This window comes from Trichomycterus rosablanca, chromosome 2 (assembly GCF_030014385.1).
Source record: "Trichomycterus rosablanca isolate fTriRos1 chromosome 2, fTriRos1.hap1, whole genome shotgun sequence".
Lineage (NCBI taxonomy): Eukaryota > Metazoa > Chordata > Actinopteri > Siluriformes > Trichomycteridae > Trichomycterus > Trichomycterus rosablanca.
The window spans coordinates 42,155,591-42,179,942 of record NC_085989.1 but is presented as its reverse complement, the minus strand read 5'-3'; the positions used below and the strand labels follow the sequence as shown (position 1 = coordinate 42,179,942).

At 39.5% G+C, this 24,352-nt stretch overlaps 1 protein-coding gene across 1 annotated transcript in view; it reads right to left on the bottom strand.

The window, feature by feature from the left end:
• Positions 1 to 24,352, bottom strand: part of tbcd (tubulin folding cofactor D) — an 86,429-nt gene extending 62,077 nt beyond the window's left edge. Inside the window, exons 1-13 of the mRNA XM_063015908.1 lie at positions 23,818 to 24,352; positions 20,853 to 20,903; positions 20,667 to 20,764; positions 20,474 to 20,575; positions 19,042 to 19,188; positions 17,784 to 17,839; positions 13,463 to 13,595; positions 5,875 to 5,920; positions 5,611 to 5,743; positions 4,303 to 4,445; positions 4,143 to 4,203; positions 3,371 to 3,445; positions 1,677 to 1,771 (exon numbers count right to left, since the gene is read on the bottom strand). Coding sequence (XP_062871978.1) covers positions 1,677 to 1,771; positions 3,371 to 3,445; positions 4,143 to 4,203; positions 4,303 to 4,445; positions 5,611 to 5,743; positions 5,875 to 5,920; positions 13,463 to 13,595; positions 17,784 to 17,839; positions 19,042 to 19,188; positions 20,474 to 20,575; positions 20,667 to 20,764; positions 20,853 to 20,903; positions 23,818 to 23,998 — 1,321 coding nt within the window. The 5' untranslated portion in view covers positions 23,999 to 24,352. The remainder of the gene's footprint in view (positions 1 to 1,676; positions 1,772 to 3,370; positions 3,446 to 4,142; positions 4,204 to 4,302; positions 4,446 to 5,610; positions 5,744 to 5,874; positions 5,921 to 13,462; positions 13,596 to 17,783; positions 17,840 to 19,041; positions 19,189 to 20,473; positions 20,576 to 20,666; positions 20,765 to 20,852; positions 20,904 to 23,817) is intronic.

Sequence of the window (24,352 nt, the reverse complement as noted above, 5' to 3'; positions counted from 1 at the left end):
AAAATTTTAATTGTGTAATTGTGTGTAATTTTGCTTCCTCAATCAACACTCACAGACCATTTTATCAGGTACATTTGTTTATCCGGTACGTACATTCAATAATTATTTTATATTTAAAGACCAACTTAATTCACCCTTTCATTCCATCTTAATTCATTGCCCTGAAAATCGCAAATCACATCACGGACCTTTAAATGAGCCATTTCCTGTGTAATATAAAATTAAAATGTAAAGTTTGTGTTTAGCGAATTTAACATTTTTCATTCACGTAGCGTTCAAGTGCCTCACGTTTACTGGTTAATTTGCACTATGAGGCGGTCCTAACAATCCTACAGCAATTCAGTTAGTAATCGGTTAGTCAAAATGCCAAAGATGTCGAAGTGTAAAGCAGCTAAAATCACGACTCGGGTAACTGAGTCTGGAAAACTTCCAACCAATTCTATGGACGTGGGGGGAGATGAGAATTTTCAGATTTGAGACAGAACCTTGCACCGTCGCTGGATGTTCTAGGTTTACATTCAACCATTAAGGTAGCTGTGCTGTGTATTGTAGCTTCCATTTATTATATCGTTTAGTTTATGAGTGCAATTTAATGAATGTCGTGAAATGTGGCACTTTTTTTTAAAAATCTGTGAAATCTGAAATGATTTTTAAAAACCAAGGTCCATGAAATTACGCAAATTTTCCCGTGAATTTAGTTAGTTTGTTTGTTTTATTAGGATTTTAACGTCATGTTTTACACTCTTCGTCACAGAAACGTTACTCGTTACACAAGATTCATCAGTTCACAAGGTTATATCAAACACAGTCATGGACAATTTTGTATCTCAACTTCACCTCACTTGCACGTCTTTGTACTGTGGGAGGAAACCGGAGCTCCGAGAGGAAACCTATGCAGACACGGGGAGAACATGCAAACTCCACACCGAAAGGACCCGGACCGCCCCACTTGGGGATCGAATCCAGGACCTTCTTGCTGTGAGACGACAATTCTACCCACTGAGCCACCGTATACAGCTATACAATTACTGACTGTAATCTAATGCTCTGTACACTATCATCATTCTGTACCGATCAACCAAAAAGGGACCTGCACATTCTCAGCACTGCACTGACACCAACATGGTGCTGTTACATGGCTTTAATTAAGCTTATGCTTTCAGTGGCATGTAAAATCTCAATACTGTTTGCAGGGAATCTGCCCGATTTTACAACGTTCCCACCTCCATAGTTTAGTATCAATCTAATTTTTTTTTCTCAAATTTGAAAGGTTGCCGCCAATTAGACTAGTGGGTAGAGCTTTGAGCTATCAATCAAAAAATTGAGAGTTTGAATCTTGGCTCTGCCATGCTGCCAGTGTTGGGCCCATGAGCAAGAACTATAACCCTCTCTGCTCCAGAGGCGCCATACCATGGCTGACACTGTGCTCTGACCCCTATCCTTACATTGTACTGTACATGTGTATATATATATATATACATATGACAGATAAAGACATTCCATTCTATTTTATTCTTTCTTTCATTTGACCAGAGTATAAAAAGCCTACAAGTGCTCCTTGCTGTCCTTGAAGGCATGCACATATCCCACCAGAAATATTTTTATTTCAATAGTAATCTGAGGATTTTGCGATTTTCTGTTATTCCTCCACTAAAAAATTGAGGAGGTAAACCTACCATCTGAAAGGCGTGAAGGAAGCAGCAATCCTCTACGACCCAGCTCAGCAAGAGCGAGGCATCCCCCATGCCATGCGTTATCTGTCTCCTGAAAGCTGGAATACAAGTAAACACACCAGCTCAAAAGCTACTCAAAGCACACATTTGCACATACACATACATACACTAACACAACCACACATGCACTTACACATGCGCGCACACACACACACAGTCTTTTTCCCTGGACTCTGGACAACTTCAATACACAACTACCAAGTTACTATATTACTTGCATCTCTGCACAATATAGCATTTTTTGCACATCACTCTTTAATATCTGCTGCTATATAAACCCTACGCTGATAACTGTATATCAGAAAATATTTTCACCTTACTTATCATTTACTCATTACCATGTACTGGCCAACACTAAACTTGTCTTTGGTCCTGTCACCTCAAACTCTTCAGATCAAAAATGTCTTTTGTATGTATTGTACTCTTTTTTTATCTATACTGTGTATACTGCATTGTTTTGCACTTGTGTTTATGTTGCACCCTGGTCTTGGTGGAACATTGTTTCGTATCGTTATGTACTTGTACACTGATCAGCCATAACATTAAAACCACCACCCTGTTTCTACACTCACTGTTCATTTTATCAGCTCCACTTACAATATAGAAGCACTTTGTAGTTCTACAATTACTGACTGTAGTCCATCTGTTTCTTTACATACGTTTTTAGCCTGCTTTCACCCTGTTCTTTAATGGTCAGGACCCCCACAGGACCACCACAGAGCAGGTATTATTTAGGTGGTGGATCATTCTCAGCACTGCAGTGACACTGACATGGTGGTGGTGTGTTAGTGTGTGTTGTGCTGGTATGAGTGGATCAGACACAGCAGCGCTGCTGGAGTTTTTAAACACCGTGTCCACTCACTGTCCACTCTATTAGACACTCCTACCTAGTTGGTCCACCTTGTAGATGTAAAGTCAGAGACGATCGCTCATCTATTGCTGCTGCTTGAGTTGGTCATCTTCTAGACCTCCATCAGTGGTCACAGAACGCTGCCCACGGGGCGCTATTGGCTCGATATTTTTGGTTGGTGGACTATTCTCAGTCCAGCAGTGACAGTGAGGTGTTTAAAAACTCCAGCAGCGCTGCTGTGTCTTATCCACTCATACCATCACAACACACACTAACACACCGCCACCATGTCAGTGTCACTGCAGTGCTGAGAATGATCCACCACCTAAATAATACCTGCTGTGTAGTGGTCCTGGGAGAGTCCTGACCACTGAAGAACAGCATGAAAGGGGGTTAACAAAGCATGTAGAGAAACAGATGGACTACAGTCAGTAACTGTAGAACTACAAAGTACTTCTATATGGTAAGTGGAGCTGATAAAATGGACAGTGAGTGTCGAAACAAGGAGGTGGTTTTAATGTTATTGCTAATCAGTGTAATAGCTATAATGACAATAAAGCCTCTCTTGAACTCTTGAACTTCTAAACAAAGAAAAGCACACAAAATGTAAAAAAAAGCCCTTATCAAGAAAAGACTTGTATTTCCAGTCCTGCTATCTCACTTCTATATAAGCAGCACTGATACACACCATCCTCAGCATATCACAAACACAAAAAGTCAAATAAACCTACAACTTATGCAGCAAATTCATTAATAAAGGAACAGAAAATGCATACAATGCACATACCTGAAACAGTCCAAAACTGAGCCAACCACATCGTCTGCCAGCTCCTTGGGCAGCCTTCCAGTCACTCTTCCAATACTGAACACAAACACGGTTAAGAACAAAAAAAAAAATTTTGAATGTATTATCTTTTAATTTTGGAGCTGTGCTTGCTGCATTCCAATATCTCATAAAGTTGCAAGATTTTTATTCAGTGTTGGAGGCTTTTTTGTTCCAAACTGCCTCTTTAAGCAACATCAGCTGTACTAGTGGACACATTTCCTGAAGAAATAATAGTCTGGTGTTGGGTTTGATGGTTTGTGTTGGGTAAAAGTTTGGGAAAGGTCTTTTCCTGTTTGACCAAGACAGTAGCCTAGTGCATAATGCAAGCTGAACAGAACTGGTAACTCAAATTTGGTGTGATCTGCTAATAGCTTTGATCTCAACACTACCCAGCCTTCAAGACAAATTGGAAAAGCGACTGTGAGCCAGGTCTTGCTACCCAACATCATCTCCCAACCTTAGTAATGCTCTTGAAGCTGAATGGAAGTGATTCCATCAGTCATAATTTAATATCTAGAATCAAGTTGCAGCAGAAGTGAAGGGTGTTATATTAGAGGAGGGGGAACCAACTTCACATTAAAGCTAATGATTTCACCTGTGGTTTAGTTATAATGTTCAGGGTTCATGTTGCTAACATGTAACGGAACCTCACATTTAGGGTAAGTGGAAAAATTAGTTTTTATGATTGAGGTTATTAGAATCGAGTAGGAAACTAAACTGTAGATGTTCTCACCCTTTAGCTGCAGACCAGCGCACTATAGTCTCCTTATCTTTCAGCCCCACCAGCAATTGCTCTGCAAAAAGCACCAACAATAAGTTATAATGAAACAAGCCAAAACGCCACTTGGCACCCCTTCCACGTTTCCTCCACAACAGTAGAAAGTGGAACTTACCGATGACGTTCTCCACCTCCTCGGGTATGTCATAGTCCTCCTCTGAGCTGACAGACTCCAGCTCGGGTTTTACATCCAGAACTTTACCTTCAGCAGTGGACTGGCTAAGGTTGAAAGCCAGAGATCTGCTTCCTCTCTGGTACCTGCACAGCAAACGCAGACTCTTTTTATAAATAAAGGCTGAATGGTTCATATGTGGATGTGGTAGTTATAGTGTGAAGGTTCTTTGCTGCATTAAGAATTACTACCAAGGCAACTTCAGAATCTCAAACTCTTATCAGAAAATTCTTAACCCATTAATGGTCTCACCAAAACAATAATGTTTAAAAAATATTTCTTTGCATTTCTAGTTTAGTTTTTTGGGACTTTACCAACAACAAACATTTTATATGCTTACTTATATTGTATTTTTTAATGAGCCTCAACCAAACAGTTGAGATGATCACAAAAATGATGCGACTCTTACGGATGATTTTTCAGCTGTTAGCTTTAAGTTAACATATTGGTTAGAAAAGTTGTTTACTTAAAACCACAGTGACATCTACCAATATTTTTAAATTTAACACGTCAACCAAAAAGTAGATATGGCCCAAACAAGATAGCTGAGCAGACCGTTAAAGGGTTAAGAAGAATGTTAGGCCATCTCTGTATGCTATGGCTGAGGCATAACTGAATTATGCATCAGAAAAGAATCAGAAAATATTTATATTATAACTTTTATATTATTATATTTTAATATTTTTATTTATTATTTATATTAATTTATTTATATTTGCATTTATATACAGTATTTAAAGCATACAGTATTACGGTCGTAAACTAACACAATTTAAGCAACTAAGAATTACGGACTTTGCTCAGGAGCCCGACAGTGGCATCTTGGTGGTGGTAGAGCTCAGCCTTCTGATTATTAATCCAGTACCTTAACCACTGAGCTAGCACAGTCAAAAAATGACTTAAAAGTATAGAGACGCTGAATAACGATGTTGTGACGAGACCTAGCAGTTCATACCCCAAATCCTAGAACTGTTTCCTGTTTAAAGATGCTCTGCAAAAAAGAGTCACCCAAAATGTTCCCATTTTCACATATATAATCATTGGGTTCTCAATCCAGTGTAAACACAAAGCCATTCACTAGTTTGCAGGAACTGGCATCAGCTCCAGCACCAGAACTTTGTTGGTGGAACAAAGATACATCACACCTAGCCTGAACTAAAAGCTTTAGAATGGCCACTTACCTAGAGGACAAGTAAAGAGAGTAAGGCAGGGAGTGAATTTAAAAACAGGGTTGAAACACAGAGCTCTTACCTCCACTTGGCCACACGGGGTTTGACAAAAGTGAGGCCCAGTCTCTGTACCACCTTCACACTGAGCTTCCTCAGCATGGCCTGGTTACTTTCTGCTAATCTCTTCTGATCCAAACACTGGAGCACTTTGGGAGCTGCAAACACACACACACACACACACACACACACACAGACAGACACACTCAGAAATATCAATATCACATAGGTATTGGAGCTGGTAAACCCCAGCAGAGTTGAGAAATGGGCAAGCAGAAGTATTACCCACCATACTGAAGGAAGTCCTCACGCTTGCCATGCTTAGAAAGCTGAGCCTGGTGAAGAAAAAGAGAAGAGATTCAGGAGACAAAATGTGCTTAGAATTTTCCAGAAAATCCCAGGAAATACAAAGAGAGAAAATAGTAATCAACTATGTAGGGTTTTTTGTGCATCAATAAACGTTATATGGCCGAAGTATGTGGAAACCTGGGCATCTTGGTTCAAAACTATAAGCATTTATTTGGAGGCAACTCAATTCAAAGCTGTAACAGTCTAACCTCTTCTAGAAAAGCTTTAACAAAATGTTAGTGTGTGAGGTCTGGTGCTAATGTTGAACAAGACGTTCCAATTCATCCTAAAGTTGCTTAACTGGGTTGAAGGGTTCCAGGTCTAATGGAAAGTAGGGCATGGCAACAACGAGAGAGAGGCTCCATGACTGGATTATGTAAAAAATAAAAAAGGTAAAAGAAATAGATAAGGTAAGAAGAAATGTAAGAAATATTATTCTGTGATCATCCTGCCCTCGACCAGTGAGCAGAGATCGTATTTACGGCATCAGTGAGAAGAACTGTCAACCCTCCTCCCTCAGAAACAGCCAATAGCATCTGTTGGATGCCCGGCCAAGTCGATAACAGAGCTGGGATTTGAATTTGAAAGCTCAGCAGTGGTGGGTTAGCACAGATTTCTGAGATTTGTTCTGACCTGGACCATGTAAAGTCCATGGCTTGCCTGAACACACCAGCCAGATAATTTACATTTACAAAGCGGATTCCAAAAAAGTTGGGACACTAAACAAATTGTGAATAAAAACTGAATGCAATGATGAGGAGATGGCAAATGTCAATATTTTATTCGTAATAGAACATAGATGACAGATCAAAAGTTTAATCTGAGTAAATGTAACATTTTAAAGGAAAAATATGTTGATTCAAAATTTCACAGTGTCAACAAATCCCAAAACAGTTGGGACAAGTAGCAATAAGTGGCTGGAAAAAGGAAATTGAGCATATAACGAACAGCTGGAAGACCAATTAACACTAATTAGGTCAATTGACAACATGATTGGGTATAAAAAGAGCTTCTCAGAGTGTCAGTGTCTCTCAGAAGCCAAGATGGTAAGAGGATCACCAATTCCACCATTGTTGCGCAAAAAGATAGTGCAGCAATACCAGAATGGTGTTACCCAGCGTAAAATAGCAAAGACTTTTAAGTTATCATCATCAACCGTGCATAACATCATCAAAAGATTCAGAGAATCTGGAACAATCGCTGTGCGTAAGGGTCAAGGCCGTAAAACTCTACTGGATGCTCGTGATCTCCGGGCCCTTAAACGTCACTGCACCTCAAACAGGAATGCCACTGTCAAGGAAATAACAGAATGGGCTCAGGAATACTTCCAGAAAGCATTGTCAGTGAACACAATCTACCGTGCCATCTGCCGTTGCCAGCTGAAACTCTACAGTGCAAAGAGGAAGCCATTTCTAAGCAAGCTCCACAAGCTCAGACGTTTGCACTGGGCCAGGGGTTATTTAAAATGGAGTGTGGCAAAATGGAAGACTGTTCTGTGGTCAGATGAGTCACGATTTGAAGTTCTTTATGGAACACTGGGACGCCATGTCATCCGGACCAGAGAGGACAAGGATGACCCAAGTTGTTATCAACGCTCCGTTCAGAAGCCTGCATCACTGATGGTATGGGGTTGCATGAGTGCTTGTGGCATGGGCAGCTTGCATGTCTGGAAAGGCACCATTAATGCAGAGAACTATGTTCAGGTTCTAGAACAACATATGCTCCCATCTAGACGTCATCTCTTTCAGGGAAGACTCTGCATTTTTCAACAAGATAATGCCAGACCACATTCTGCAGCAATCACAACATCATGGCTACGTAGGAGAAGGATCCGGGTACTGAAATGGCCAGCCTGCAGTCCAGATCTTTCACCTATAGAGAACATTTGGCGCATCATAAAGAGGAAGGTGCGACAAAGAAGGCCCAAGACGATTGAACAGTTAGAGGCCTGTATTAGACATGAATGGGAGAGCATTCCTATTTCTAAACTTGAGAAACTGGTCTCCTCTGTCCCCAGACGTCTGTTGAGTGTTGTAAGAAGAAGGGGGGATGCCACACAGTGGTAAAAATGGCCTTGTCCCAACTTTTTTGGGATTTGTTGATGCCATGAAATTTTGAAACAACATATTTTTCCCTTAAAATGATACATTCTCTCAGTTTAAACTTTTGATCTGTGATTTGTGTTCTATTCTGAATAAAATATTAGATGTTGGCACCTCAACATCATTGCATTCAGTTTTTATTCACAATTTGTTTAGTGTCCCAACTTTTTTGGAATCCGGTTTGTACAATTTCAGCATTTAGCAGACACCTTCATCCAAAGAGACTAACAACTGAAACTGTATACACTGCAAGCAATTAAGGGCCTTGCTTAAGGACCTTGCTAAAGGACAGAACAGTGGCAACCTGGCAGATACTTTTACCACTGAGCCCTTGTCAGACACCAGGAAAAAAAAGAAAAAATTTTCTTCACACCTTCAGTTCACACCGGTTGGCACATGGAATTCTAATTAACAGCCAACAGGAGCGGCACTTCTAAATAGAAACCTGCGAGGAATGCTCATCTTGTCTTTGCTTGCCAAAGCTGTAGCCTGGTGACATTTAAGCTGATGCAAAACTCTGGTGACGGTTTTGTTTCCTCGGGCATTCATGACACACAGAGCCAGTTTTGAAAGCCCCAGGTGAATAAGACACACCAGGGTTAACAAAAGCAGCAAGCAGCACCACCTTTTACTGGCTCCAGCTCACCAAAAAAACACACGGGGCCGGTTTTTAAGCCAGGAGCAGAAATCCTGTTTGCTGTCCCAAATAACACTAATGCTTCCAGTCGGTTTTCATCTTTTAACCAGATGAGCTGATTCCCACTGCTTTAGCAGGTATGTTAGACATGCATAGTGCTAATACAACATGTTAAAAACACCTGCTAAAGCTATATCTCACAGCTACGCACATTAGTCAACTCCCAAAAACACACACACCTAGCATTATATACAGATTATGTCATAGCAATATTTCCTGAGCCAGGTTACACAGCCAGGGATTCTGTATTGTTTATTTGATCTGTAGAACCTGAAAGTTTTATTGGCTGCTCGTTTGTCCTCAGGCAGAGCTTTTACAGTACACAAGAATTCAACCAGATGTGAGGAACCAGTAGCAAACCAGCACCCCCTGCTGGACAGAATAGTAAGAACTCTAACACACCAGAAGCCTCTGAAATCGGTCAAAATATTATCTTCAATACTATTGTTTTTTTTTGTTTTTTTTAATAGACCCTCAATATTCATAGTTGAGTAAAAGCAATAACACCTTTAATAATACCTTAGTTTCAATTAATCATAAGGTACATTTATTTACCAGGAAACACCAGGCACAAGGTGTGAATAAACTTTGGACAGGCTGCTAATCAATTGCGGCCAAGGGTCATTGATGCATGTGGGGAGCAAAGGCTGGGCCAACAGACGAGCTACTGTAGCTACTGATCCAACAGACGAGCTACTGTAGCTCAAATTGCTGAAGAAGTTAATGCTGGTTCTGATAGAAAGGTGTCAGCCTCCATGCCTCGACGAGTCAGGGCTGTTTTGGCAGCAAAAGGGGGACCAACACAATATTAGGAAGGTGGTCATAATGTTATGCCTCATCGGTGTACACTACCTCACTCTAGTTCACGAGCTATCTTTTATTTAAGGTCCTACCTAATCGCATCACGGACCGTGACATGAGGTGTTCCTCATGTAATACTGTAAGAAAATACTGTAAAGTATAACCTACAATTTGGGAAATACGAAATTAAAACAAGAGAGATAAGCAATTAAAACATGAAAACTAAAAGAAAATATAGTAGAATATACACTACAATTTAGAATGTACACTATTCTATAAAAAGAATTATTAAGAGCATGAAAAACTAAAAGAAATATGGTAAAATGAGGGTAATAGCAAAAATTTTGAGCTCAATCATAGGCACAAGAAAAAAGAAATGTTTTTAACCTGGATTTAAAGATTTCTACATTTGCGGAACATCTAATATCTCCTGGCAGTCTGTTCCAGTTATATGCAGCCCAACAGCTAAATGCTGCTTCACCATGTTTAGTTTGGACTCTGGGCTCAGCTAGCTGACCTGAATCCATGGATCTAAGAGATCTACTGGGTTTATATTCTCTAAACATTTCTGAGATGTATTCTGGGCCGAACCCATTCCGTGATTTATAGACCAGTAGCAGCACTTTAAATTCTATTCTGTAACTGACCGGAAGCCAGTGTAGAGATTTTAGAACTGGAGTGATGTGCTCAGTTCTCTTCGTCTTAGTTAAAACTCTAGCAGCAGCGTTCTGAATGAGCTGTAACTGTTTAATGGTCTTTTTGGGAAGTCCAGTTAAGAGACCATTACAATAGTCCACCCTACTGGAGATAAAAGCATGGATCAGCTTCTCTAGGTCTTGTTGGCACACTTAGACCCTTGATTTTGACTATATTTCTAAGATGGTAGAAGGCTGTTTTGGTGATGGTTTTAATATGGCTGGTGAATGTGAGATCTAAGTATATTAGAACGCCAAGATTTCGGACTTGGACTTTGGTTTTTAGAGCCCGGGAACTGAGGTGTTCACTGACACTAATCCTCTTCTCTTTGCTGCCAAACACAACAATCTCTGTTTTGTCCTTATTTAACTGTAAAAAATTCTGGCTCATCCAGTTATTGATGTTCTCTAGACACTGACACAGTGAATCTATTGGGCTGTAATCATCTGGTGAGAGAGCCAGATATATCTGTGTGTCATCTGCATAACTATGATAATCAACGTTGTTAGCCTGTAGCATTTGGCCTAATGGCAGCATATAAAGATTGAACAGAAGAGGTCCGAGAACTGATCCCTGGGGGATTCCACATGTCATAGCCACCCTGTCAGATTCACAGCTGCCAATAGTGATGAAGAAACTCCGGTCTTCTAAATAAGACCTGAACCAATTAAGGACTGTTCCGGAAAGTCCAACACAGTTTTCCAACCTATCCAGCAATATTCTATGATCTACAGTGTCAAAGGCAGCACTAAGATCCAGTAAAACCAGAACTGATATTTTACCCGAGTCAGTATTCAGCCGTAGATCATTTAACACTTTTATGAGAGCCGTTTCAGTGCTGTGGTGAGCTCGAAAGCCTGACTGAAATTTGTCAAAATAACCACTGGAATTCAAAAAACTGCTGACTTGATTGTAGGACCATAATAAACATTTTTCAAGTGCCTCACGTTTACTGGTTAATTTGCACTATGAGGTGGTCCTAGCAATCCTACTGCAATTCATTTAGCAATCGCTTAGTCAAAATGTCCAAGATGTCGAAGTGTAAAGCAGCTAAAATCGCGACTCAGATAATGGAGTTTGGAAAACTCACAACCAATTCTGTGTACGCAGAGGTGGGTGTGTCAAAACACAGACGAGAATTTTCATCTTCGAGATAGAACATGAAGCCTCGTATCGTCGCTGGCTGTTCCAGGCTTACATTTAACCGTCAAGGTAGGCTGTGCTGTGTATCGTAGCTTCAATTTATTCTATCATTCAATTTATGAGTGTAATGTAATGACTGCCGTGAAATGTGGCACTTTTGTTTAAAAATCTGTGAAATCTGTGATTTTTGAAAAACAAGGTCTGTGAAATTAAGTACATTTTCCCTTGAATTAAGTAGAGCCCTAGTTATAAATCATACAGTTGTCGTAAGACTACACCTAATTCAGCTGTACATAGTATGTGTTCAGTTACTGACTGCAGGTTATTTGCTGCTATGAATTTTGCCCCTTCCAACTGTAAAAAATGGAGCATCATATTTATTTATTAGGATTTTAACGTCATGTTTTACACACTTTGGTTACATTCATGGCAGAAATGGTAGTCACTCGTTACACAAGATTCATCAGTTCACAAGTTTAATGTCAAACACAGTCATGGACAATTTTGTATCTCCGATTTAAAATGTTTTTGCATGTTTTTGGACTGTGGGAGGAAACCGGAGCTCCCGGAGGAAACCCACGCAGACACAAGGAGAACATGCAAACTCCACACAGAAAAGGCCCGGACCGCCCCATCTGGGGATCGAACCCAGGACCTTCTTGCTGTGAGGCGACAGTGCTACGGGAGCATCATAAGTCTATCAGTGACCAAATATTATGTGATTTTTATACAATTAATTCTCTAGCAGCGCTGGCACTAACATGGTACTGTACCAGCATGGTACTGTACCAGAAACTCATAAAGCTGGCACGACCATTTCAGTCAATGCAGTGCCAAAAATGTTTATCATTTAATTTTCATTTTACTGTAGTTTTACTACTGCTTTATCCTGTTTAGGGTCTTTTCTGGGAATCACTGGGCACAATGCAGATTAGTGATCGACGGGCCGATTTTTGGCATTTTTTTGATAATCGGCATCGGCCGATATATGTGCGCACAAGGCCGATATTTAAACATTGCCTCCGTCAGCTCAGTGACTGTATACAGTCATTGGTCTGGCTGTTGTTAGAGCGCCCCGTGTGTCCATTTTGCCACTCTCCAGGCAGACATCAGTGAATGCACAAGAACGAGAATTTTTAGTGAGATTGGGACCATTTATGAGAAGAAAAGAAACAGGCTCACTGGAGAAAATGCAGAGAAACTTTGTTTCCTGCATTACAACTTGCTGCTTTTAGACTGGGACTACTAAAAAAGAGAGGCTGAGAAAACATTCAGTGAGGATATTGCCATTTTATTTCAAGACTGGAAACTGTTTCCTACAATTTGCTGCTCTTGACTTGGACAGGGTTTACAACCTTTTTTTTCCCAAATATTTCACTTTAACTTTAACTTCATTATTTTTTATTCACAAATATTTTTGTTAATATTTTATTTATATTTTGATTACTTATCTAAATGCTCAAACACAATGCACACACAGTTTGGTGCTTAAATAATGGCTCCTTAAAAGAAGTTCTTCTATGTGCAACTGTCTTCACTAAGCATGTTTGTTCATTCTTAAAAACAAAAAGATACTGCTATCTGCTTGTGTATGTTAAGTGCACTGAAACCTTTGAAATAATTTGTATTTTATTTAAAGTATTTTATTTAATTAATTCTGTTTTGTTGTATTATTATTATTATTATTATTATTGTATTTTTTAGTTGTAAAAAAATGGTATTATCGGCTTTATATATCGGCCATCGGCCACTTCTTTCGTCTAAATATCGGTATCGGCATCGGCCATTAAAAAACCCATATCGGTCGATCACTAATGCAGATACCCCAGAAAGGACACCAAGGTCTCTCTCACATAGGTATCCCAGCAGTAATAGGCTAGCATAATTTACTGTTACACCACTGCCATTAATAATCCACCTTCCAAATAATATCTGCTCAGTGGTGGTCCCGCTCATCAATTTCACTAATCATCTGGTAACTCTGTGGGTACAAACTAACAAATACAAACACAAACAATATTGCAAACTGCAGAGCAATTTTGCTACACTGTTTTGATCTGTGTGCAAAATGTGCAAAAAAAAAGCTTTACCAGAGAATGCAAAGCTCCATCCAGAGCCACGGTGCCCTGCATGGTCACATCACTGGTTTGGGAAATGGTTGTACAGGTCCAATCCAGAAACTCGCCTAACCACTTCTGCTTCACATCTGGTCGAGTCATGAACCTGAACAAACAAGTCAAACAGATTGTTACGTTCAGTGCTACACCCAGTATTTAGAAGAAAGTAAGGATGCACTTTTTTTATAGTGATGAATAAAATAGATAAAGTAATAAATACTCAAACTATTGGTGCAGAAAATGTATTATTTGAAATCTTTCACTATGTACATTAAAGGTTTCAGCCGAACTCAAAATTGCTAAATAATAATAAGCTTGTAATGGTCTCAACAGCAAATAATTGGTCAAAAATAAGCAATAGTTAAACAAAGTGCTCGGTTGGCACTGTAGTCTATTATGCTATCCCATTACCACTGACATCCGGGTTCTAATCTCCAGTGGTGCTATCGGCCAGCCGAGCATCTACACTGACATGTTTGGCTATGTCTGGGGGGAAGCTGGTGGGCACCCTGTCTAGGGTATTCCTGTCTTGTGCCAAGTGTTTTGTGGTGGAACCAGACCTGCCTTGACCCTGACCAGAATAAAGTGGTTAATAAAAATAAAATAAAAAAACAAAGTAATTTAATATGGTACAGCCTTTCTCTAAGTGGGTAATGAACAAACATTATCAGTTAACTTGCTGTGTCAAGCTTGCATGTGTGAATGACACATAGACCTGGGGTCAATCTTCAGCCAATCTACTGGAAGTGTGAAGTTTGTCAAATTCTCTACACACAAGATCTACTCCAGGTACTCTGGTTTCCTCCCAAATCATGCAGAAAGTAGACTGGCTGCTCAAAGTTTCTTAAAAACAAAACCTGGAATTAATTCATTCATTCTTTCCTTTAAATGATTTATTCATGGTTTTAGTACCACTGTATACTGGTCAGGGTTGCAGTGGGTCTGATTCATTGGGTGAAAAGTAGGAAACACCCCGGAGGTGACCAGTCCACCAGACACACACACACACACACACTTTTGTAGAGCCAGTTGGTATGACTGCACATCTTTGGACTTGCCAGAATGAAACCAGAGCACCTGGAAAAAAAAACCCACATAGACACAGGGAAAATATGTAAACCCCACAGAGAATTGACCCTGGCTGAACGGCCAGGGAACTGAACCAAGGCCCATTCTTGCTGTGACATAACAGCACTACCCACTACGCCACAGTGCCGCCCTGAAATTTGACCAGGGTGTTCAAACTTTTGCGCAAGCTATGAGTGCGGTTGAATGGCAGTATCAGTCTGCCCTCTGCTGGTCAAAACTTTAAATGACTGTGTATTTGACTCGCAGAGAAAAACGAGGCTGAAGTTAGTTACTTATTCGCGGCTTCCGATTCGTTTGGTTACTTATTCGCAGCTTCATATTTAGCGGCTGAAGTTGGTTCCTTATTCATAAAGGGAGCGTTCGCCATGGATATTTGCTGCACACTTTATATTTTACCGACATAAATCAACTAAATGACGACGTGAACATAATTTTTTTGGCTGATTCTCATCGTGATATTGTCAATGTAAAAATGTGATTCAAATATAATTAAAATATTTACTTTGTAAAATATTTGTTCAATTCATTCTTTCAGGCTGCATTTCCACTGTAAGGAAAACCTATTTTTATTCAGAAGCATACTGGTGGCATAATTCAAGTCGGGCCAGACAAATAACAAATCCATTATACAGAACTGGTCCCTCTCTGTAAGGAAAAAGTTGATTTTAGACTGGCCCAGGATCATTTTATACCTAAAATCTAACTGCCAACATGGCACACTTACTGTGGTGGTTTCCGTTTGTGTTTGTTTGTACTGGTTATTGTTGTGGTCTACATTTGTGCCTATTTTTAAATTACTGCTAGTCAGTGTTCACTAGTCCGTGTTTGTTCGTGGTTCTGCTCATTAAAAGCTGTTTAACGCATATGCGACTTGCGTTCGTCACATGAACAAGTAGGCTGTATAGTGAAGGGCCCCCAGGAGACAGTGGCAAAGATTGCAACTTCTTAATATGATTGCCATGTTCTCTCAAGTAATAAAATGTAAAAATTGCTTACAGGGAGAGAATTCTTCTTTTTGGTTAACTTGGTTGTCTAATTTGTTTTCTCTTTGAATCAATTAACATGTGCACCATTGCTGAGTGTGCCATGTTGCCAGTTCTATTTTAGTTAGAAAATGATCCTGGGCCAGGCTAAAATCAACTTTTTCTTACAGAGAGGGACCAGTTCTATATAATGAATTTGTTATTTGTCTGGCCCGACTTGAATTATGCCACCAGTATGCTTCTGAAATTGCCCCTTTGAATCAATTTTCATGTGCACCATTGCTGAGTGTGCCATGTTGGCTATAGATTTTAGGTATAGAATGAACTTGGGCCAGTCTAAAATCTACTTTTTCTTACAGAGAGGGACCAGTTTTGTATGATGGATTTGTTATTTGTCTGGCCCGACATGAATTATGCCACCAGTATGCTTCTGAATAAAAATAGGTTTTCCTTACAGTGGAAATGCAGCCTGAAAGAATGAATTGAAAAAATATTTTACAAAGTAAATATTGTAATTATATTTGAATCACATTTTTACATTGACAATATCACGATGAGAATCAGCCAAAAAAATTATGTTCACGTCTTCATTTAGTTGATTTATGTCAGTAAAATATAAAGTGTGCAGCAAATATCCATGGCGAACGCTCCCTTTATGAATAAGGAACCAACTTCAGCCGCTAAATAAGAAGCTGCGAATAAGTAACCAAACGAATCGGAAGCCGCGAATAAGTAACTAACTTCAGCCTCGTCAGAGAAAAGCAGGTACAAGCATTTAATAGGATCCATTACTACCATTAAATCTGCTATGACTTCTACTACAGTCAGATTCATAAATACTTGCTTGCTAATTACACTGTTGTAATCTTAGCTATATATCACTACTACTGCTACTGGAGTTGAAATGAAATAATGGATATAAGATCCAGGTTCAGATTTTGAGCTTTAATTTAAAGCTGTTTTCAAAATGTTGTAAAAAATAATAATCATGTTCACACATATGCACAGATCTTATGAGCTCAAAAGTGATTGGACAAACTAAAATATTTATTTTTTCCTTTCAGCTTCATGTTTTACAACTGTTTCATCCAAGTCAGGGTCTGGCAGATCCAGATTTCCACTAACACACCCTGAATATCAATCTTTGGTAACCCCCTTTCCCCCACAGACATTGCCAATCACGTCTGATTGGCCGATAGCACTGCTGGGATTCTAACAAAAACTTTTATTAATGAAAATGTCTTATTTGTACTTACTAAGTCCGAAATCAATTAACATTGCCAATGCTCTGCTTTAATTCCTATTTCCTATTTATGTTTTTGGGGTGCTCAGCTTTCAGTTTGGTCTTTGGTAAAAAAAAATAAAAATACACGTTCAGTTGAATTTAAGTCAGGAGTCTGACATTGCCTTCAGGGATTCCTTGATAGCCTTTGCTGTGTGCTTTGGATCATTATCCAGTTGCAGTGTGAAGCGCCGTCCAAAGAGTTTTGAAGCAATCAGCCGGACACAAGTTGACGGTATTGTCTGATATGCTTCAGAATTCATCTGGCTGCTTTTGTCAGTTGATGCAATTTGCATTTGTGCAATTTGCATTTGTACATCCATACCTCAGTGCTTGACTGATGGCGTGGTGTTTTTTAGATCATGAGCAGCCCATATTTCTCTGTTTTTTAATCTTCTCATAAATAAGGTACAAGTTAAGCTTGGTCTCATCTGTCCAAAAGATGTTCCAGAATGCAAGTTTCAGATGTTTTTTGCAAACCTTAATCTGGCTTTCCTGTTTTTGAGGCTCACCAGTGGTAATTTATTTCCTCTATTTGTTTTTGATGAAGTCTTAACTGTTGGCTTTGATACAGAGATGCCTACCACCTGGAGACCAAACTGTTCATCAGGCAACATGTTTTTGCTATTTTTCAAGAAATTGCTATGTTTGAGACACTGGGATGAACAACAAGGAAGTGACACATCTGGATATGAAGGGGACGAGTATTCGATAATCTGAAAATTTACTTTTGGTCCCATTGTTTCTTTATCATTCACCACACCTGGATCCAGATCCCCTTAAATTAAAGCCGAGACTCTGTACTTTAAGATCATAGCCATCATTTAGTCCCAACTCCATTATGTTGTAGTAAACAGTTAAACAACCAAAATTTTGTCCAGATATTTATGAACCTGACTTTACATATAATGAAAGTAATGACTGAGGATGGTCTGCTTACTTTGATACCAGTACTGATGCAGCATCCCTTGATTTGTCACTGACTTGAAGGTATGACTGCAACACACACACACACACAAACATCAAAACTGCAGATAAGAGACATATGTTTTGTAAAATGTCAAGCATTCAGACTCAATGCTAAAGTGGAACAGTGGTTCTATTTCATTTTAGACCAAGTACAGTCTGTAACCAACCCAAAACCTTCAAGTATCTACTGTAAAACATCTTCCAGGTAAACACACATCACTCACACAAACACACTCACACAGAGTGGTATGAGCCTGTTTGGGTTGTAGTCAAAATTCCCATCAAATGTCACATGATCAGCCAACAAGTGTTGACAAAGAGGAGGCTGACATTGTTCCTCTTGAAATCTGTTTTTTAACTAATAAATAATGTTGGGTTTTTGTGGGGTATTTTGTTCCTGAAAAAAAGTGCTAAGCCTGGAAAATATACAGTTGCAATGAAAATTATTCAGCCCCTACATACTATTATTGATCTTAAACTCTACTGCTAGCCTGTATGATCAAAAGTTAATTAAAAAACGATTAAACCATTGAGACCCAATAACAACCCTTAATTTGCTTTTTGAAGAGGATTGTCTTACCTTAAAGGTGAAGATTCCACAAGAGAAAGTCAGAAGCTTGTTAGAACTTACCAAATTATGTCGACTTATATCCTCAAAATTGCTTCTATGTATGAATTAATATTCACTAGTTGTTTCCTAGGGCTTCTTGTTGTATATTTCCATTCTAATTCTTTACACATCACTATAATACCTATTTCTGATTGCAACTGCACATCTCAGAAATCTTGAGACTAGAAAACAGTATCTATGATGCACAGTTGTAGTAAAGAATGATTTCTGTATATCCTACACAGTATGGACTATACACTGAGCACTAATCTGATACTGGTCTGTTACTGGTTGTATTAAACTATGAAAACCTTGTACACAGACTGAAAACCCTTTAACTAGAATATTTTTTTTCTATTGTAAGTTCAGTGCAAATGTATAACACTAAAATTTTCCTAGCTAGCATTTTGGATTATGAAATTAAAAACTGTAATGTTGGTGTTTGGTTGGATTGACAGTCTGTATGTACATACTGTATGTGCAGTAATGTACAGACTTTCATCCTCTACAGCTTAAAACCAGTCTCACCAATAAGTTGACTAAAGCTGATTCAAATGCAATCCATTTCTGGAAGTCTGAAAGATTCTACTTCTGGTCTTCAAAACTTAACATATAATACCTTTGCCACAGCCAGGATGCGGTTCATAATCGTCTCTCTGTTAAGCCCGGAGTCAGAGTTCATATTGCCATCTAAGCGTGAGAGATCAAAGGGAATGAGGCAGGTCATGGAAAGCCACAGCAGAAGTACGTATCGGGTTTCCCATGTCTGTGGAGAGACGGAGCAAAGAAAACTTGACATTTAGGATTATCTGAAACTTCTATCACATGAGCATTAAAGATGCAGGGCACTGGTAGCTTGGCAGTTACTCAACTAATTAGTAATTAGATGGTCAGTCTCTGATTCAAGCCCTACCACCGCCAAGTTGCCACTGTTGGATGCCTACAATTATGACTGAATATAATTCGAACAATTGAGGGTAAAAAAACTGGCCGATTACTAGTACAGTACCTTAAATTCTGAGTTACCACTATCCTATAAACACTCAAGATTTGCTTTTAAACCCCTGATCTTCTAAACAATGTGTCAGTACCGTAACCACTGAGCCTGAAGTGCCATTAGAAACAATACAATCATAATGTTTTGTAATGCTGTAGTATGTGTGCTTTTTATATTGTCATATACACTAACCACCCAGGTAATAACCTAATATTGATTTATTTATTTATTTATGATTTTAACGTCATGTTTTACACACTTTGGTTACTTTAATGACAGGACAGGTAGTTACTGGTTACACAAGAACCATCAAGTCAAGTTTGAATGTCAAACACAGTCATGGACAATTTTGTATCTCCTGTTCACCTCACTTGCACGTCTTTGGACTGTGGGAGGAAACCGGAGCTTCTGGAGGAAAACCCACACAGACATAGGGAGAACATACAAACTCCACACAGAAAAGACCAAGACCGCTCCACCTGGGAATCAACTCAGGACCTTCTTGCTGTGAGGCAACAGTACTACCCACAGAGCAAACGTTCCACCCCTAATAACCTAGTAAGGTAAAAATACTACATGACCACGAATATTTGGACACCTGACCACAAGCTTGTTGGACATCTATGTGATCTTTTCAGCAGTCACTCTTCTGAGAAGGCTTTTCACAAGGCTTTGAAGTATGTCTGCTGGAATTTGTGCCCTTTCAGTTAAAAGAGCATTCAGATGTTGGTTAAGCAGGGCGTAATTGACGTTCTGGTTCATTCCAAAGCTGGTCAGTGGGGCTGAAGTAAGGGCTCTGTGCAAGACACTAGAGTTTCTTTAAACTAAAGTTTTCTTCATGTCTTTATAGAGCTTGTGCACAGGAGCACAGTCATGCTGGGGAAAAAAGAACCTTTCCTAAACAGTTGCAGCAAAGTTGGAGCATACTGTAGTGAAACTTCAGCAAACAAACATGGTCCAAGTTATCTAATTAGACTAACCTAAAAAAAAATCTAAAAGAAATCCCACTCTTTAAAGCTCATCTCAGTGTAAACGTTGTATTAGTGGTACTTACTTCTGTGTCTTTTGGGTCCTGTCTGCACAACAGATCCAACACTGGTTGCAAATCTGATACCTCATGTGGGAAAAGCTGCATGAATGTCTTGTAGCCTCTAACCTGGAAAGCAGCCACACAGTGAGTAAGATGCCGAAAAAAACACTACTGTGCAATATTGATTAAAGCTTTGCAAACTGAAACGCATGCTTGCCTTTGAGATGATGTAGAGAAACTTAAAGCCGAGGTGAACCAGCAGAGGAGGAGACGTCTCATTCCGGACAAGTTCCAAAAGCATATTTAGCATCCATTCTGAAAATCAGATTATTAGTAAAGCTTAAGGAAGTGTCATATAGAGCCTTTACTGTGTATTTGGTTGTTCTGGGTGTGAGATTCTTACCCAGGTGAGGGTCTAGGAGATGTGGCTGCTCCTGATAATGATCCATTATCACTACAGCAGAAAATTACATTTATTTTATTTATTTATTAGGATTTTAACGTCATGTTGTACACACTTTGGTTACGTTAATGACAGGACAAGTAGTTACTTCAGGACAGGCAGTTATCATTCAAGTCACCATTCAAGTTTTTTATTGCCAAACACAGTCATGGGCAATTTTGTATGTCCAATTCACGTCTTTGGATTGTGGGAGAAAACCGAAGCTCCTGGAGGAAACCCACACAGACACAGGACAATTAATAAAAACAATTATTATCAGTTTTCAGCACAGTGTAGTAAATATGCTGATCCAACAGACCCACAAAAACCTAATCACAATATAAGGAGCTGAATAATTTTGTTCAACTGGAAGAAACTGGAGGAAATTCGTCTTTTTTTATTAACGGTTTATGGAGCTTTTTTCCCCTTCTTTCGCCCAATCCAGTCGTGTCCAGTTGGAGTTTATCTCTCTCTCTTCACTGTTGCCAACCACACCCATGATCGAGGAGGGCCGAGGCTGACATGTGCTCAGCCATCGATTGCATGTCATTATCTCATTATCTGTGCCTTCTTAAATGTTCATTTGCTCCAGTTTCCTCCTCAGATATTTTGCCACCTTCTCTATTGGAAGCCTGCTTTCTGTTAAAACTGTGATGCCAGGCTCAGTCCAATCTGGTATTCTTTTGGTCAAATTTAACATCACCACCACCAACTTCAACTCCCTCCCAGACCCCGACAAACTGCCCCACCTACTGGGGGAGTACAGAGAGAGCTCAGTGTGCACAGTAGCAGAACTGTACACACACACCTGCCACCAGGTGAGGGACAGTGGGTGACCATGTCTCTCACACTCGCACTCACACACACACTTTTGTTCTTATTACTGCCTAAATGTAGTTCATGTCACTGTTAATTTTTATTTCTTATATTGTTATTACTACTTGCACTGTTTTTCTTACATTTGTACAGTGGGGCCAAAAAGTATTTCGTCAGCCACTGATTGTGCAGGTTCTCCTACTTAGAAAGATGAGAGAGGTCTGTAATTTTCATCATAGGTACACTTCAACTATGAGAGACAAAATGAGAAAAAAAAATTTATTTGTAAATTATGGTGGAAAATAAGTATTTGGTCACCCACAAACAAGCAAGATTTCTGGCTCTCACAGACCTGTAACTTCTTTTTTGAGAAGCTCTTCTGTCCTCCACTCGTTACCTGTATTAATGGCACCTGTTTGACATTGTTATCTGTATAAAAGACACCTGTCCACAGCCTCAAACAGTCAACCATGGCCAAGACCAAAGAGCTGTCGACGGACACAAGGAAGAAAATTGTAGACCTGCTGGGAAGAGTGAATCTACAATAGGCAAGCAGGTTGGTGTGAATAAATCAACTGTGGGAGCAATTGTATGAAAATGGAAGACATACAAGACCATTGATTATCTCCCTCAATCCCGTGGGGTCAAAATGATCATGAGAACTGTGAGCAAAAATCCCAGAACTACACGGAGGGACCTGATGAATGACCTGCAGAGAGCTGGGACCAAAGTAACAAAGGCTACCATCAGTAACACACTACGCCGAGAGGAACTCAAATCCTGCAGTGCCAGGCGTGTCCCCCTGCTTAAGCCAGCACATGTCCAGGCCCGTCTGAAGTTTGCCAGAGAGCATATGGATGATCCAGAAGAGGATTGGGAGAATATCATGTGGTCAGATGAAACCAAAATGGAACTTTTTGGTAAAAACTCAACTCGTCGTGTTTGGAGGAAGAAGAATGCTGAAGAACACCATACCTACTGCGAAGCATAGGGGTGGAAACATCATGCTTTGGGGCTGTTTTTCTGCAAAGGGGACAGGACGACTGATCCGTGTTAAGGGAAGAATGAACGGGGCCATGTATCGTGAGATTTTAAGCCAAAACCTCCTTCCATCAGTGAGAGCATTGAAGATGGAACGTGGCTGGGTCTTCCAGCATGACAATGATCCCAAACACACCGCTCGGGCAACGAAGGAGTGGCTCCGTAAAAAGCATTTCAAGGTCCTGGAGTGGCCTAGCCAGTCTCCAGACCTCAACCCCATAGAAAATTTGTGGAGTCCGTGTTGCCCAGCGACAGCCCCAAAACATCACTGCTCTAGAGGAGATCTGCATGGAGGAATGGGCCAAAATACCAGCTACAGTGTGTGCAAACCTGGTGAAGACTTACAGGAAACGTTTGACCTCTGTCATTGCCAACAAAGGTTATGTTACAAAGTATTGAGTTGAACTTTTGTTATTGACCAAATACTTATTTTCCACCATAATTTACAAAAAAATTCTTTAAAAATCCTACAATGTGATTTCCTGGATTTTTTTTTCTCATTTTGTCTCTCATAGTTGAAGTGTACCTATGATGAAAATTACAGACCTCTCTCATCTTTCTAAGTAGGAGAACCTGCACAATCAGTGGCTGACTAAATACTTTTTGACCCCACTGTATATGTATATCTGTAATTTTTATATATTCTATATTTTCTATTACTACTGTTTTTATTGTTTTTTATTTTGTATTTTAGTTTTATTTTACTTTATTGTTTAATTATATTTACTAAATATGTTACATAGAGTTTATAAGAGTAGATACACTACTGCTTCTATTATTATTAATGTACCAGATGCACAATTTGCACATACCTTTTTTTACATACCATATAATGTATATATGCACGCTGTACATTCGCTACACCCAACTTACTTTATTTGTATTTGTATTAGTTTCTCCTATTTTGCTTGTTATACTACTGGAGGCCAATAATTTCCCTCAGGATTAATGAATAAATAAAGTGAGTGAGTGTCTGTCTGTCTATCTATCTATCTAGACTCAATCCCAAAGCTGTCACCCTATTTAAGTGTACTGGTGCATTATGTCTACAGAGAATGCACTTTCTCACCTATAAATCTCTCAGTGGCAGACTCCCGGGCCACCCTGTCTTCAACCTGGTCCGGCAGTGTGAGGAGGAGGGTTCGAATCTCTTCACTGTCAGTGAAACCAGCCAGCAGATTTACTGGAGTCATCATATCTGCTTCATCTCCGTTATTCCCATTCACCTGTTCTCGATCTGTCAGCGCCATTATTCTAGTATTATAAGTCTAGTGTCCGTTAATCTCAGTGTATTAAAAGTATTGATAGTAAAGTGTTGATTTATATCAGTATGTTTAGTATTAAACCCGGTAAGTGACTATTTCATTCACTACTGTACAATACTGAACCTGCGACTGTACTAGCATGAAACTAGCATATAGTGTTCGTCATGAGCTTTTAACAATTTTTTCTTCTTTTTACAAAATTTTATACTCTAACTTTATTCATAAAGTCCTTTTAAATGATCCGCTCGCGTTTTCCTCTCAAATTCGACAGATTTTCAGTTAAAATAGCAAAACAGCACAAATTCGAGCACTTCTGCCAAACACCCAAGCATCCCGGTT